At 34.5% G+C, this 14586-nt stretch overlaps 1 protein-coding gene across 5 annotated transcripts in view; it reads right to left on the bottom strand.

Moving 5' to 3' along the window:
- Dgkb (diacylglycerol kinase beta) overlaps positions 1-14586 on the bottom strand; it is a 757709-nt gene that overhangs the window by 505993 nt on the left and 237130 nt on the right. For all 5 annotated transcript variants that reach the window (XM_029484790.2, XM_021178684.3, XM_029484791.2 and 2 more), the window contains 2 exons: positions 8927-9067; positions 2910-2959 (listed from right to left, as the gene is read on the bottom strand). In XM_029484790.2, the coding sequence (XP_029340650.1) occupies positions 2910-2959; positions 8927-9067 (191 nt within the window). The remainder of the gene's footprint in view (positions 1-2909; positions 2960-8926; positions 9068-14586) is intronic.

Raw genomic sequence — 14586 nt, 5'->3', positions numbered from 1 at the left:
TGTTTAGAAGTCAAGGTTCAGAAGCTAAGCATTTGTGGAGTTTATTTGCTGAGACACTCAAATTTTAGTTTAAAATTTCATAGCCTCCTAATCTCAACTCGTTGAAGAAGTGCTAGCAAATCACATGACTTGATTAAATGCATCTTAATGTTTTAAAGTGTAAAAATAAAAACTTAGTTTTCTTTATCTCTTTCCAGAAAATAAATATTTCTTTATATTTTTTATTTATAATGTAAAACTCATATTTTAAAACTGTAGTTAGCATTTGTTTTACATAAAGATAAGGCTTGGAATTATATAACATGAAAGATTTTTCTACTGGGCTCGCTGTCACATGTGGTCAAAGTTTATGGGATAAAGACAGTAAAATGGCAAGAAGGGGTTGAGTGATGAGGATGCAAGAGATCATTTGAGAAACAAATAAGAGCTGCACTCCCTCCTCCAAGAAGAAATATAACTAAGAAATATGTCAGGTTCGAACTCTTGCCACAGAAATTACAAGTAAACTTACTACTAACTGGTTAACATCAATTCCTGCTAACAACTCAGTGGTGATTGCTAACCTCTCATCCATTCACCTTTGCTCAATAATTTGGAGAAGTTAGAACTTCTGAATAGAAGGAATAGAACCCTTGGTTCTTGGACTCGGTCATAGGCACATAACCTTGATAGCTCATTTAGCCTCTTAGAAGGTCTCCTCATGAGTAAAATGGGCATGCTAACCTGACCAAATTCATGATTTGGTGTAAAGATGTGCAAAGATACTATGTGTTATTATAAGAAATGCATGTTTCGTGTCTCCAGAGTTTTGGAAATCATCAATAAATATTCTAAATTGGGTGAGACACAGACAGCATTGAAGTAAATGATCGTTTTTTTTTTCTGTTTTGCTTCTGAAAGTAGAACTGTTCCATCTTTAAAGAAGCACTGTAAGTTATTTTATTGTATTTTTAAATATTTATTTAATTTATATGAGTACACTACTGCTATCTTCAGACACACCAGAAGACAGGATCAGGGGATCCCACTACAGACGGTTGTGAGTGACCATGTGGTTTCTGGGAATTGAACTCAGGACCTCTGGAAGAGCAGTAGGTGCTATTAGCAGCTAAGCCATCACTCCAGCCCCCCTTTTTTAAAAGACAAAATTTGAAACATATTGAATGAAATATACAGATGTTAGTAGATAGTGTCAGAAAAAAATCCAAGTGGAAATGAAACTTTGGCATTTAATTTTAAAAATAAAAGAAAATACAAATAAAAATTAATAATGAATAAACTCATTTATTCTCAAATCAGGGTTTGATATTGGGCATCCAACTATAACTGTTTGCGACAATTGATTACCTATGTTCCCTTAGAAATGGCCAGAATCTAAGAGTGAGAGAGGAAAACAAAAACAAAAACACTTAACGGAATTTTCTGAAATCAGCTGCCAACCCATGGCTTAAAAATCTAGTTAGGACATATCATTTTAATTTAAAATGAAAAAGAAACATTTCACAAGACAAATCTGCATTAGATATATTAGAATGTAATTTGCATCACTGAAGAAATGAATGGTCCTGGGAAAATGAGTAAATTCACCCTGGGTGAATATTCCTAAATTAAGGTCAGTACATAGAGAAAAACAAGCAAACACTGAGGTTTGAATCTCAGAAGTCTGTGCATCACAGCATCAACTCAGGGTGGTGCTTGCTTCCTGGATTAGGGATTAAGCATTTTTGTTCTCTCTGGAGAATCGCAAGAATTACTCTATGCAGTGCTACAGAAAGACATGCTTAACTTAACTAATGTCCTTGTTAAAGTCTATATGGGCAAGGTGGATTATCAGGTTAAGTGCTTCTGCCACCAAGCTTGACTACTTGAACTTGACCCTGTGACACACACAGTGGAAGATCAAAGCCCTGCAAGTTGTCTAGTGAACTTGGCACACTTACAGTAGTATTGAAACATGGCTTTACTGGACATATATGCAATTACATTTTAAAAAATCTTAGTTCTATTTGAGTTACAGCAAGTTCTGTCAGATGAATTGAAAGACCCTCTGCTAACTTGCATTATCAGCTTATGTGCATTTCCTTCACTGTTAAATATATTGTAAAAATTAGGAGTGTTTGTTACACAGTATTTCCCTGAGTTCAATCCTCAGCACCCCACAGCAACAAAAATATGAAATTTGATGTATTCACACACTTAGAAACACACCTGCATCACCTCTGACATTAATATTTATATTGTTGCTTCTACTTTCCCTGGAGATGCAAAATATATTTTCATCAAATACAGAATAGTTAGTTGAGTACAGCATGCAACACTGATGTGTGTACTGTGTATCTCATTTCTATTTCTCTGAAAACTACCATTTATTCCCACATATTATAAGTGAAATAAACGTTTAATTATGCATTCCATGTTATCATTCAGATATACAATTTTCCTTTCATCATCTTCTCTCCTTTAAGCTATAGGAAAATTAGAGATGTCATTAAAGAGATTTCTCACATCAAGCTGTAAGTTCATTTACCTTTCTTTACTGAAATTATGAGTAAGAATACTTCAGGAGGAGGAAATACAAAATAAATCAATTTCATAACTTCTTTAGACTCTTTATGCTTACTCAATATTTTTAAAGGCAAATGTTACTGACAGTTTTTCTGCTTTTCTAGGCTGTGTTTTAGGACTGGGTTTTCTTCACATGTTGGAAAACCTCTTTGTAGATATTTTTTTTCCAAAACCATTGAATTGAATGCTCACAGTCCTGTCTCTTCAGCTGACAAAAATGCTGTGTAAGTGGATTTAAGTTCTATGGGGAGTGCCTTCTGTGATGATAACTATAAGTTCATATTTGCTTCTTTCAAAGGAAACTATTTTGCAATTTTCAGAGAATGTTTGAAGGAAAGAATTACCGAGCTGTCCAGGAAGCCATTCCCATCGGTGTCATAAAGGCGAAACATAACTAGAATGAAAGAGGCAGAAAAAGGAGTTTAAATATGAGAAAGGTCATGATGCTTTAAGGTAGAGTTTTTTTTTTTCTTTCTTTTAATTCAGTTTGTGCTGAAGGGAAGGAAATCTATCTACACAAATGCTAAATGCCTTTAAAGTACAAATTTTTTAAGAAGCCAAACTGAAAATAAATTAATTGATTAATAAAAGTACTGAATCTCAGATACACAGTTTTCAAGGTTTTATTTGTAGTTAGGGAAAATGAAATAGCCTTATTTGCTTCGATTTGAATTTTTGATTCTTAGTCATGAATTTAAATATGGGGAATTTGAAATATTCATCATCTGGATATGAAAGGGCAGAGTGGAGGTGGAAAAACAACCAATAGTGAATTTCATAAATCAGTTAAAATTTAGACTCCACAGGACTGTTTTCTTATCCCAGACATGAGAGTGTTCATGTTGCTATCAGATCACATTTGCTGTGGCAGTCAAGTGAAAAGGGACACACAGGTGCATACCAGAAGCTGTACATAAACACAAGCCTGTATTACAACAAATCCCAAACAATGTGAGAGAGGAAACAGGAGTTTATAATAAAAGACTCTTTCTACTGGGGGACCTCAGCTCCTAGACATGTAGTACATACAGTATTTGCACGACCTTTTCCTTTCTTTCTTTCTTTCTTTCTTTCTTTCTTTCTTTCTTTCTTTCTTTCTTTCTTTCTTTCTTTCTTACTTTCTTTCTCTTTTTTTTTTCCATTTTTGGTTTTGGGTTGGATCTACAGCCAGGCCGCTCTAGGCACCTCATCTTTAGACTAATCAAGTGAGGATTTTCAGAACACAGACTCTCTTAGTGAGCTAAGAAAAGCAGAAGTCCAAGGCCTGTGGTCTCCCTTTTTCACAGCCCTCAAGGAGATCAGGGAAGAAGCCGCAGGTGTCTTTTTAAGGTAAACACAGGAGAATGACACAGCTGTAAAAACAGAAGAGTGGAAGTGAGGGTGAATGTTGACTTTGTATAATTTCCTGGAGGGTTTTATGTCTGAGTTCTGCATGTTTGCAGAGAAGTTGGCAACTGAGACAGTCTAGATCACTGTCATTATTCTTGCACTTAATGGTTATAGAATTCTACCAACTAAGACATGATTACATGTATCACTGTACATTTTCAAATATTACCAAGTTAACTATGGCTTCGTATTCTTTTGCAATAGAAAATCAAACATTAAAGATATAAAACTTAAAAACGTGTATCTATTAATTTATGGTTCGCTAAAATTTCAACATATACAACCATGTGGTTAATCTCCCAAATATTCAATAAATGAGAAGAAAATGGTGTAAGTAAAAGAAAAAAAAAACCTCCAAGTAGACAGTAGCCATCTCAAGATTTGATGCTATAGCAGAAATACTACAAAATACTTCTATAAGTGAAAAGAATTCACAGACTACCAAGAAAAAAGTCCAATACCAAGAACAAGGTGAAACAAATAAACCCAACTCTATTTCAGAAGTAGGGTCACAGTAACTCTGTCTGTACTGGAGAAAGTGCTTGTAAAACCAACTCAAACGACTCAAATGTGTAGGACTTGTGGGACCACTGGCAGCTGAATTCAAGGAGGCCCAGTATGAAAAGAAAAATTTCAAACTAGAAATAGGAGCAGGTGCATAATTCCTCCTGGGTACAAATATTGAAAAGTTCAGAAAAAGTCGATAAAATGGGAATAACAAGATGCAAAAATACATGCTAGATATGGAACGAGAGAAGGGGGTATCAAAAGGAGAAAATAATTGTAAATTGAAACAAGAAGTTAACTCTGCCTTCAAAGTGCAACATTAAAATAATGTCTCCAGAGAATGTAGCACATTTCATAAGGGGTAGAGAAGAGATTATCAATTAAAATGCAAAATATCACAAGTGCTCAAGTAAAATATACAGGCAAAAATTGGAAAACTCACTAGATACAGAAAGAGAGAAATCAATCAAATAAGGGTGGGGCAGGCTTTAGGTCCATGGAAAATACAAGTTGGTCTACTTGATAAGCCATTGAAGACTTTCTCTTTTAAAACTATCTTTCCAAACAATATTGGTGAAAGTACATTTGAACCTCAAATATTAGTAAGATTAATTTTGTTAACATTTAAAAGTAGAGACAGGCCTTAACATAAAGAAGGTCATTAACTATCAGGTTTTAATTTTGAAACCAATATAGATTTATAGATGTTTCAGTGCCAAAATAAAATAAGACCAAATTCAGATTATTCTGTCAATGTGATGTTTCAAAGGTGAGGACCTGTGATGCAAATTTGAGCTAGCTTAGCCCACTTTTTATCTATTTTTACAAGCATGTCATTTTACCTTACATAGAGACAGTTATGTGCCCACACTTGAATTTAACTAAAAGGTCAGAATAGAGGCACATTATGTAAGATGAGACAATCTCTATACTTTTTCACTTTCAAAAATTTTTGAAAAAGGCTATCTATGTTTGTTGCTGAATATATCACAATACAAATCATATAGCCTTTGAATTTGTCTAGAAATTATTAGACAGAACAAAGTATATATTTTAGTGATTTTTAATTTGGGAATTCTTCAATCTTCAAATTTCAGTTATCTGCCTTTTAACAATTAATATTAAAGTTTAAAGGTAGGAGTTAAAAATTGAGTACCTAGAAATTTTTTAATCTAATCTTATCTAATAGAAACTATTCTCGTTCTCTTCAAATCTCCCATAAGAAAAGTAGCAAGGAAAAGTATAAGTAGCAGCTTACACTTTTGATACATTGTCAAGTGGACAACGATCATGCAGTAGCTAAGAAGTCATGGACCTTTGAGAAGTAAGGAGGATGGTGGCTTCAATCACCTTTATTCACAATCGGTAAGAGATTTAACCAGATGAATGGCTCTTAGGGCCTATTGGTAATACATTTTAGAATTTCTCAGGTTAAGATTACACACAGCCACCAAACGCAGACACTATTGCATATGCCAGCAAGATTTTGCTGAAAGCACCCTTGTATAGCTGTCTCCTATGAGGCTATGCCAGTGCCTGGCAAATACAGAAGTGGATGCTCACAGTCATCTATAGGATAGAACACAGGGCCCCCAATGGAGAAGCTAGAGAAAGTACCCAAGGAGCTGAAGGGGCCTGCAACCCTATAGAAGGAACAACAATATGAACTAACCAGTACCCCCAGAGCTCGTGTCTCTTATGTAGCAGAAGATGGCCTAGTTGGCCATCATTGGGAAGAGAGGCCCCTTGGTATTGCAAACTTTATATATCCCAGTATGGGGGAACTCCAGGGCCAAGAAGTGGGAGTGGCTGTGTAGGGGAGCAGAGCGGGGGGGAGGTTACAGGAAACTTTCTGGATAGTATTTGAAATGTAAATAAAGAAAATATCTAATAAAAAAAGAAGAAGAAAGATTGCACACAGTGACGACATGGTGGTTCTAAATGACAAGTATGCACTTCTCAGTTGCTTTCCTGTTGATTTCTCATTAATGCAAGGCGTAAGGGTCAACATAAGATGTCCTACTAGGCAATAGAAATAGTATTTATAATTTGAGATAGATATCAAATGTCAGTGGGCCAGGTCGGGAACTGGGAAAGAAAGGCAGAGTGAATGTACAGGACAGGCTGTAGCACAGGAGGCATGTGCCTGTGTGTCTGGTGATGGGACCCACGTGGCCAGCTAAAAGGTAGCTGCCAGGAAAGAGAAAGGAATCCTCTTCCAACCCCAGCACAGATGTGCACTTTCTAGGTGAATAATGCAGGTGTTCACAAAGAAATAAAACCTGGTTTAAGGAAAATCCAGTGAAGAAATGGTTTGTTTCTTTATAATCGTGGTGAATTTGAGCCAAGTCTTACACACACACACACAACGACAAAAAATTTAAAAAATAAAAATAAAAAAAGACTGAAGGGGAAATTGGATAAGGATAGGAAAGAGACAGTTGTCAGAATCATCATTTTCGTAGACTATGTTTTCTTTTCGTGGATGTTGCAAACAAGGTAGTCACTCTGTCTATCAACAAAAAAGACTCAGATATAGCAATGCTGGGGAAAGCAGTCCATTCAGGTAAATTGGTGGTGGTGGTGATGAGAAGTCACTATAGTGAAGAAATTGTGTGCTCCATCCCTCCTCGTAATGAGGCTCTGGGGCAAAAAGCAGTAGCGACTCATGCCCATTCATTTTAATCAGCCAATTATCAGGTAGCACATCGAGGGGCACTGAGTAACCTATGTGTCCAGGCCTGGCAATGTCTGACCTAAACCAAAGTGTGTATATTTCGTTTAACTAACATCAAAGGAAGGTCCAAATTTAATTCTCTCTTTCACTAGGAACTATTTTATTTTCCTTATCGCCTCCACTTCTGCTCCTTCTAAATCACCATTTCTTCTTTTTAATTCTCCTATACATCTTATGTTTAATACAGCATAACCCTCTTGAAAGTACCTATGCAGTTCATCAGACACTATTAATGTACAACTTACCAAGAATAAGTCTAGAAAATGAAAATGCAAAAGAATGTTGGAAATTTGTAAATGTACAAATGAGAACAGATTAAAAACAACAAATTCTTGAGGAATTGGTTGATGGGTAGATTTGATTAATTGATATAGGAAAATATCAAGCATTTCAAAAGAAAAAGTAAAGACACAAAATTCCTGAATCATTTTCTGTTCAGTCAGAGTGATGGCCACAAAATCAGGGGGCCATCATCATCAGAAACATAGCAATGGCAACACCTGAGCAAACTTTCCCTTTGGCTGTCACTTCAAGAGAAATTCACTGTTTACTTTGGAATGAGAGAGATCTCTACACGTTCTTAGGAATACAAAATAAATCCTGAAATGCAAATACTCAATGTTTATGAATAATAAATATATATTTAAAGAATAATATTCATATGGTTTATTCATATCCTAAGCTGGTGTAACTCCTAAATAATCATTGTAAATTCTTCCCTTGTGAGAAGTTTTATCAAAGAGTTACAATTAAATTTAACTAAAATATTTTGTAATTACAATTCTAATACATTAGAGTAATTTTAATTTTATTAAGCAATATAGAAGTATGGTTTTATTATCTTTAATATCATTTTGGTAGTAAAATTTTAATTCATTTAAATCTTTACTATAATCTGATTAATTTAGTTGCTGAATATATATCACCTGCTGTGATTATAATGGGGTTTACAGTTACAGTCATTTGAAGACTATGCTCTTTCATTGCAATGTGTACATGTTACCACCAGGGAGAGCTCAGTCACTACAATTTATTAAAAAGCATTAAAAAGGTGCTTAGAAATTTCCTACCTGTAGTACTGCAAAAGAAACAAAGATATTGCTTGATTAGTAATACTATTCAGAAGCAAGTCTTATATATCAGGTTTTGAGGAATTGCACTATGTCAAAGACAGTGTTAACATGATGGCGAAGGGAAGTTGCCATGGAGCAGAGTGTAAATTGTGTGTGTTGGGGGAATTAGGATGCATGGGTCTGTGTGGGTGTGTGTATGTATGCACACAAGAGGGGAGAGGGATTATTTTCACTTTCTGCTTGAAGAAACTCTTCCTCAGAAAGGGGAATAAATGCCCCGTCAAACATTTCAAAGTTTCACATTAGTTCTTATTAACTCAAAAGAGCTGACGATAAAACATTTAGGAGACATTTGATAGACAGATTAACATAGAATTTCACATTACGCTAATCAAACGTCAACATTTCTTAATAAAATATATGTATACAATTGGGATACAATTTTATTTAAATTTAATAATAACATTTTTATTGTTTGACTCTGACAAAAGATCTTTATGGTTTTTGAGTTTTGTTTTTGCTGGGGTTTTTTGTTTGTTTGTTTTAAGCAAGTTAATTTCAATGAACAAACAATTTAGGCAGGTATAATTACATCAATACACAATCTCTCCTCCAAACTCCAGCTTGGTGAATAAACAGAATTACCAAAACGTACACTCAAGCTTATCCTCGGGTCTTCCTCTTTCAAGAAGAGATAGGTAGCAGACGATATCCTTGAGGTGGATCACTTCTGGGGAGCACGTATTTGCTGGAGAGGAACGTGGAGGGGTGATGGCACCCTTATTCATCCTGAGACCTGGAAAAAAACATTTATACTCCAATATTTAAAATATTCTAAAATATTCACTGTGCTCTCAAGTATGAAATGACCAAAAGAAATTGCACTAGATATTGTGAACACGTGTATGTGTGTGTTTGGGGGGGCCATGTATATGTCTCTGTGTGTGTGTCTTTATTAAGTACAAGACAATCAAATGCACTAGAACACCAATATAGTAACTTTCCATGTATGCTGTGAATGATGTAAACAGGAATGTTTCCAGGCTACATTGGCAGGGGCTAAGCAGTCTACCAATGAAGGATGTGAGAGTGAGCTTAGCATCCCCGGAATGTAAGAAAATGTAAAGAGATATCACACAAGGAACCCATCGCTAATCTTCCTTTATTTGTATTAGTCAGTGACAAATATATGTGTGTATATATATATAAATATATATAGATATATAAATATATATAGATATATATTTATATATATATCCAGAATTGCCCTTTCATAAAAACTGAAGAAACAATGTAAGTCTGTCTTATTATGATTAATATATCAGGTTTACATAATCACTCACAAAATACATATTTTTGTCAAGTATTTGCCAACACCATAAATAAGAATTCCTCCTGTCAACATACTATCAATCAGTAGGAATAAACAGAATACAAAGAGAAATTGGAATCAGCATGATAGGTATTTTGGCAAAAGGCAGAGCATATATGGCTGTGTGATTTCAATATGGTCTTCACTTGATGTATAGAATTGAAGGCCAGCCCAGTGAATTATAAGCCAGTTAGATCTAAACATTGTGTCTTGCTATTTTTTAATGTCTTCATGTTACTTTCCAAATGTTAAAAAATTCTACATTCTTTCTATCTATGTATCTATCTATGTATCTATGTATCTATAGATGTATGTATGTATGTATGCATTTATGTATGTATGTATGTATGCATGTATGTATCTATCTATCTATCATCTATCTATCTATCTATCTATCTATCATTTATTTATTTATTTATTTATTTATTTATTTATTTATTTATTTATAGTGTGTGTGCCTGTGTGTGTATACACATGTGCATGCTATGGTACACATATAGACATCACAGCATCATTTTGGTTATTGCTTTCAATTTTCCATCCTGTAGGTCCAGGGTTGGAACTCATATCAAAGTACCTTTAGTTGCTGGGCTATCTCACCACCCTTTGATTTCAGGAATCTTATGATTTGCCCTGTTCTAAGTCCATTGTAGGGAAATTAAATATTTGTTCACAATAATCACAGTGGTCACAGTGTGCTGACGGCAATGTAACAGGGCTTCTTCACACAGAAGATTCATCACACAGAGTAGCCTTTGAAATGAAATCACGAGCACTTGAAAAGTTCTGATGTAAACATCAACTGTAACAATAGTGTACTTTGAAAAGAAGGATTAGACCAGGGTGACTAGTGGACTGAGTGTCTCATGGATTCTTAGTCTGACAACACCCGAGGGAGACTAATTCGAACAAATGCAGTTTGACTAGCTATTCTTCCTTGGCACGGATCTCCCTGAGAGATCTGTTTGCAACTCTGACTTTTGTTTTATGCACTTCTCATCTCATGTGGCCATGTCGATATTCTCAAATACCACCTGCAAGGCTTTGCAGAGTGTCTTCAATGCTTATCTTTTTTGATGTGACCTCTAATAATAGGTCTCATTTAGAGCGTTTCTAATACCAGGCTAGAAGCACTTACAGGGCCTTTCACACATCATTTCACTTAATGTTCACGTTAACCTTGTGAGGTCGACTGTATCATCCTCATTTGACAGAAGAGAAATAGCTCATGAATAAGGTTGTCTCCGAGTTTCACTGCCAGCCATACAAGGATCGTGTTTCCCATTCAATCCTGCAAACCTAGGCAGTATTTTCCTTTATAGACACTATTAGAAGTAAGGAAAATAATTTACATCTTAACCTACACACACACACACACACACACACACACACACACACACACGTACAATTTGTGACTTTTTTAGCAATATTAATATTTTCTATGAAAAATTACATTAGTTCTATTACTTCTCATTTCTTCTTAAAATTTTGTCAGGGTAATGTCCACTTGAATCTACAACAAAAACAAAACCAAAAACCAAAAAAACCAAAAAAACAACAACAACAAAATTCACTTGTGGGATCTTCTTTACCTCCTGCCAGTGAGATCTACATTTCTAAATTAATTTTCTTCATAATGCAAGGAACACTACATACACAATACAAACCAATAGTTCTTTTTTTTTTTTTTTTACTTCAAGGAAAGAGAAATCCAAGATAATGCTGAGCTTTAAATACTTTCCAAATAATTATACTAACTAAAGCTTAACCAGCTGCAGAAATCATGGTTTCTAACTTATGATAGAAGGCATTGTAGTCATGACCCTGGAAGTGGTCATAGTTCCAGATTTGGAGCACAAAACAGTAAATTACAGTCATAAACTATGACATGAGTCATGCAGCTTTGTACCTAACCCTTCTCCCAAAAGCCCAGTCCAGGGTCCTGAAATGACGTAATCCACTCAACTCTTTAACACAAAATCCTCAAATAGAACAAAGGAGAAAGGGAGTAACCCTGTCTAATTTATTTGAAAGAAAGCTAAATTGTACATGTTTCTTCAAGAGTTAAGGTGTCTGTCCATCCATTTTCATAATATTATTTTAAAGGTAACATATGGAGACTATAAGGGACACACAATTTCCTTTTCCTTTCAGTGTACAGTGTATATTGTGGGAAAGTCTATAAACATACATATTTCAGGTCACAACACTTTTTTGGCAAATATGTTTTGTTATGAACATAAAATTTATGTCCCATGTAATTTCCCTATTTAAAATGTGCAGCTCAATAAAACAGCTTTTAGCCTGTTCATAAACTTGGGCAACCATTGCCACCATCAACATTAGATTTTAATCATTGTCCAAATATCTTCATTTGCTGGCAGCTACTCTGTTTCTCTCTACTTAGTAGCAGGCAGATGGCCATCTACTTTTTGTGTTTACAGACTTTCAGCAACACTTTTTGAACGAAAATGTTATTATTGTGTTTGTTTGAAGATAAATAAATATTTCTGTCTTTATACTGATAACGTTTTGAAAATAAGAGCAAGCTTGAATGTACATTTGTCATCATCATATTTTAAATATTTTAAGTGAAAGAATATTGTCTAGTATACAATCTGTACTAAATGTTTCCAAAAGACTAAAGACTAATTAAAGTGAATTTGAGTGGTAAAATATGTACTCTTTATAATTATTCACAAGGTTTATCTGAATAAAATTAAACTCCAAGACAATTTTGACAAAAAATGAAGTATACATTGTTAATATTCTAAATCTATATTTGTGAAGACAGTTTGTGTGTGTGTGAGTGTGTGTGTGTAATTTGAAAATATAATAGAGCAAGAAAGGCCTCATCTTGAATCCTGTATAGCCTATTCATTATGCACAAGCCCTCACTATCAACATCTATCTATTGTTGCTACATTTGGTGACTGTGCTGGCTAATCTTGTGTCAAATGCACATACAAACTAGAGTTATCTGAAAAGAGGAAAATTCACTTGAGAAATGTGTCCATACAATTTAGCATTAAGGATTCCTTTTTTAAATAGTGATTGATTGGTGGAAGGTAGCACATTGTGGGTGCTGTCATCCTTGGGCTGGTGGGTCAGGGTTATATAGGAAAGCAGAATGAACAAGCCACAGGAGTAAGCTAATAAGCAGCACCCCTCCATGTGATAAGTGGAGTCTGACATGTCAGGAAGCTTGACAAAGACACTCAAATTCTACTTTCCATTAACAATGACATTTATGTCTCTCAAAAATAGTGTTTCTTTAGAAAAATAATTTGAAAGTGAATATAAAGGTCATGTAAAACAAACCCAGGAAACAAACACGGGTGGTGTTTGTTTGTTTTTACCTCAAGTGGTTGCATTTAGCTCTTAGTTACAAAGATTGTGTGAGTAATATAAATTTTCTAGTTCCCTAACTTGTCTTGATTTTATGATTTTAAATACTTTCATGACTTAAAATACAGAAAACTGAAGCAAGTGCAAATACATAGTATATATATTCATACACCCCTATAAACTATAGTGTAGGCCTGTTTATTTTAATACACAAAAAAAGCTACAGAAAAGAAAAGTAAAATTATAACTATAGTGTATTAATTTGATCAGGAATACATAAATTAAACTTCAAAAGTATTTTATCACAGATAATGTCATCATGTACACATTTATATGTTTATATTTATGAATATGTTTTGAAGAGCTATCATTATAAAACACATTAGTAAGCTGAAATGATGGCTATACTACATTCTTCAACAGCATGGCTTTCAGTGTGCTCTCATAGACACATCGATGTTCAAGAAAAAGCTTAAAGGATCTCTCTCTGCAACTTGTTTCTTTTGTCTCTTGCTGAGGATCAGTCTCAGGACCTCAGACATGCTAGTGAGCTCTTAACCACCTAGTGCAAAAGTGTGTGTGACTGTGTGTGTGTGTGTGTGTGTGTGTGTGTGTGTGTGTGTGTCTACATGTCTGGGCTAGGAATTCACATGAGCTGTCTCTCTCATTGTTTTCCAGCATATTCTTTAAGAATCGAACTGTCACTGCACTTGTAATTCACAGATTCAGCTAGACTGGCAAGCTCCTTGCATCTTCCTGAATCTGATTCTTCACCTCTGTGGTTACAGGTAAACAAACACCTCTCATTTATGTGGTGACTGTGGATCAAGTTCCATGAGCTTGGAGGACATATACTTAAAGCCTGAGTCATCTTCTCAGCCTCTCAAGGTTCATAAATGTATTCATAAATGAGATTTGTTTGATTTGCCTATTTGATGTATTTTGTTGTTTCCTTTCATTTTGTTTGAAACAGGATATTATGAAGCCCAGTGTGGCCATTTACTTCTCCGATTACTGAGGGTACCATCTAGCGTGGTGGATTAATGAGACTGGCTTGGTCTTCCATTCTCTATCTCTAAGTCATGAATGAAGTCATAGGTTTCACACAGCAGTCTCAGATAACACATGGGTTTTTAATGCACAGTAAATAAATGCATTTGCTTTAGTTTGCATAGTTTTCAAGCAATTCATTTTCAGGTAATGACAGATGCACCATTATTTTTATTCATTTTCTTCATCTTTTCAATGGAAATATGTAAGACTACTTATGTTTCTAAAACTACAAGTTAATATAACACTAGAAGTTATGGTTTTCTGTTTTTAATCCTATTAACATGCAGAAATTCACCAGGATTATAAAGCAATTTATTAAAGAGTACAATATTCTATCTAATACTGATCATGATGGCCATGTTGATTGTCAGAAATAGGCAAAAATAAATACAGTTGACATAATGCTGTGGTTATTATTATTATTATTATTATTATTATTATACTTAACCTCTTAAACTGTGAAATATACTTATTCTTAATATATTTATTTTTGTGCCTAACGAAACTAGCAGCAAAAGGGGAACAATAATAAGCAAATATTT

The sequence above is a fragment of the Mus caroli genome, unplaced genomic scaffold (genome assembly GCF_978045245.1).
Source record: "Mus caroli unplaced genomic scaffold, Mus_caroli_1 scaffold_14, whole genome shotgun sequence".
Taxonomy (NCBI): domain Eukaryota; kingdom Metazoa; phylum Chordata; class Mammalia; order Rodentia; family Muridae; genus Mus; species Mus caroli.
The sequence above is the reverse complement of the archived record's forward strand: the minus strand, read 5'-3'. Positions and strand labels throughout refer to the sequence as shown.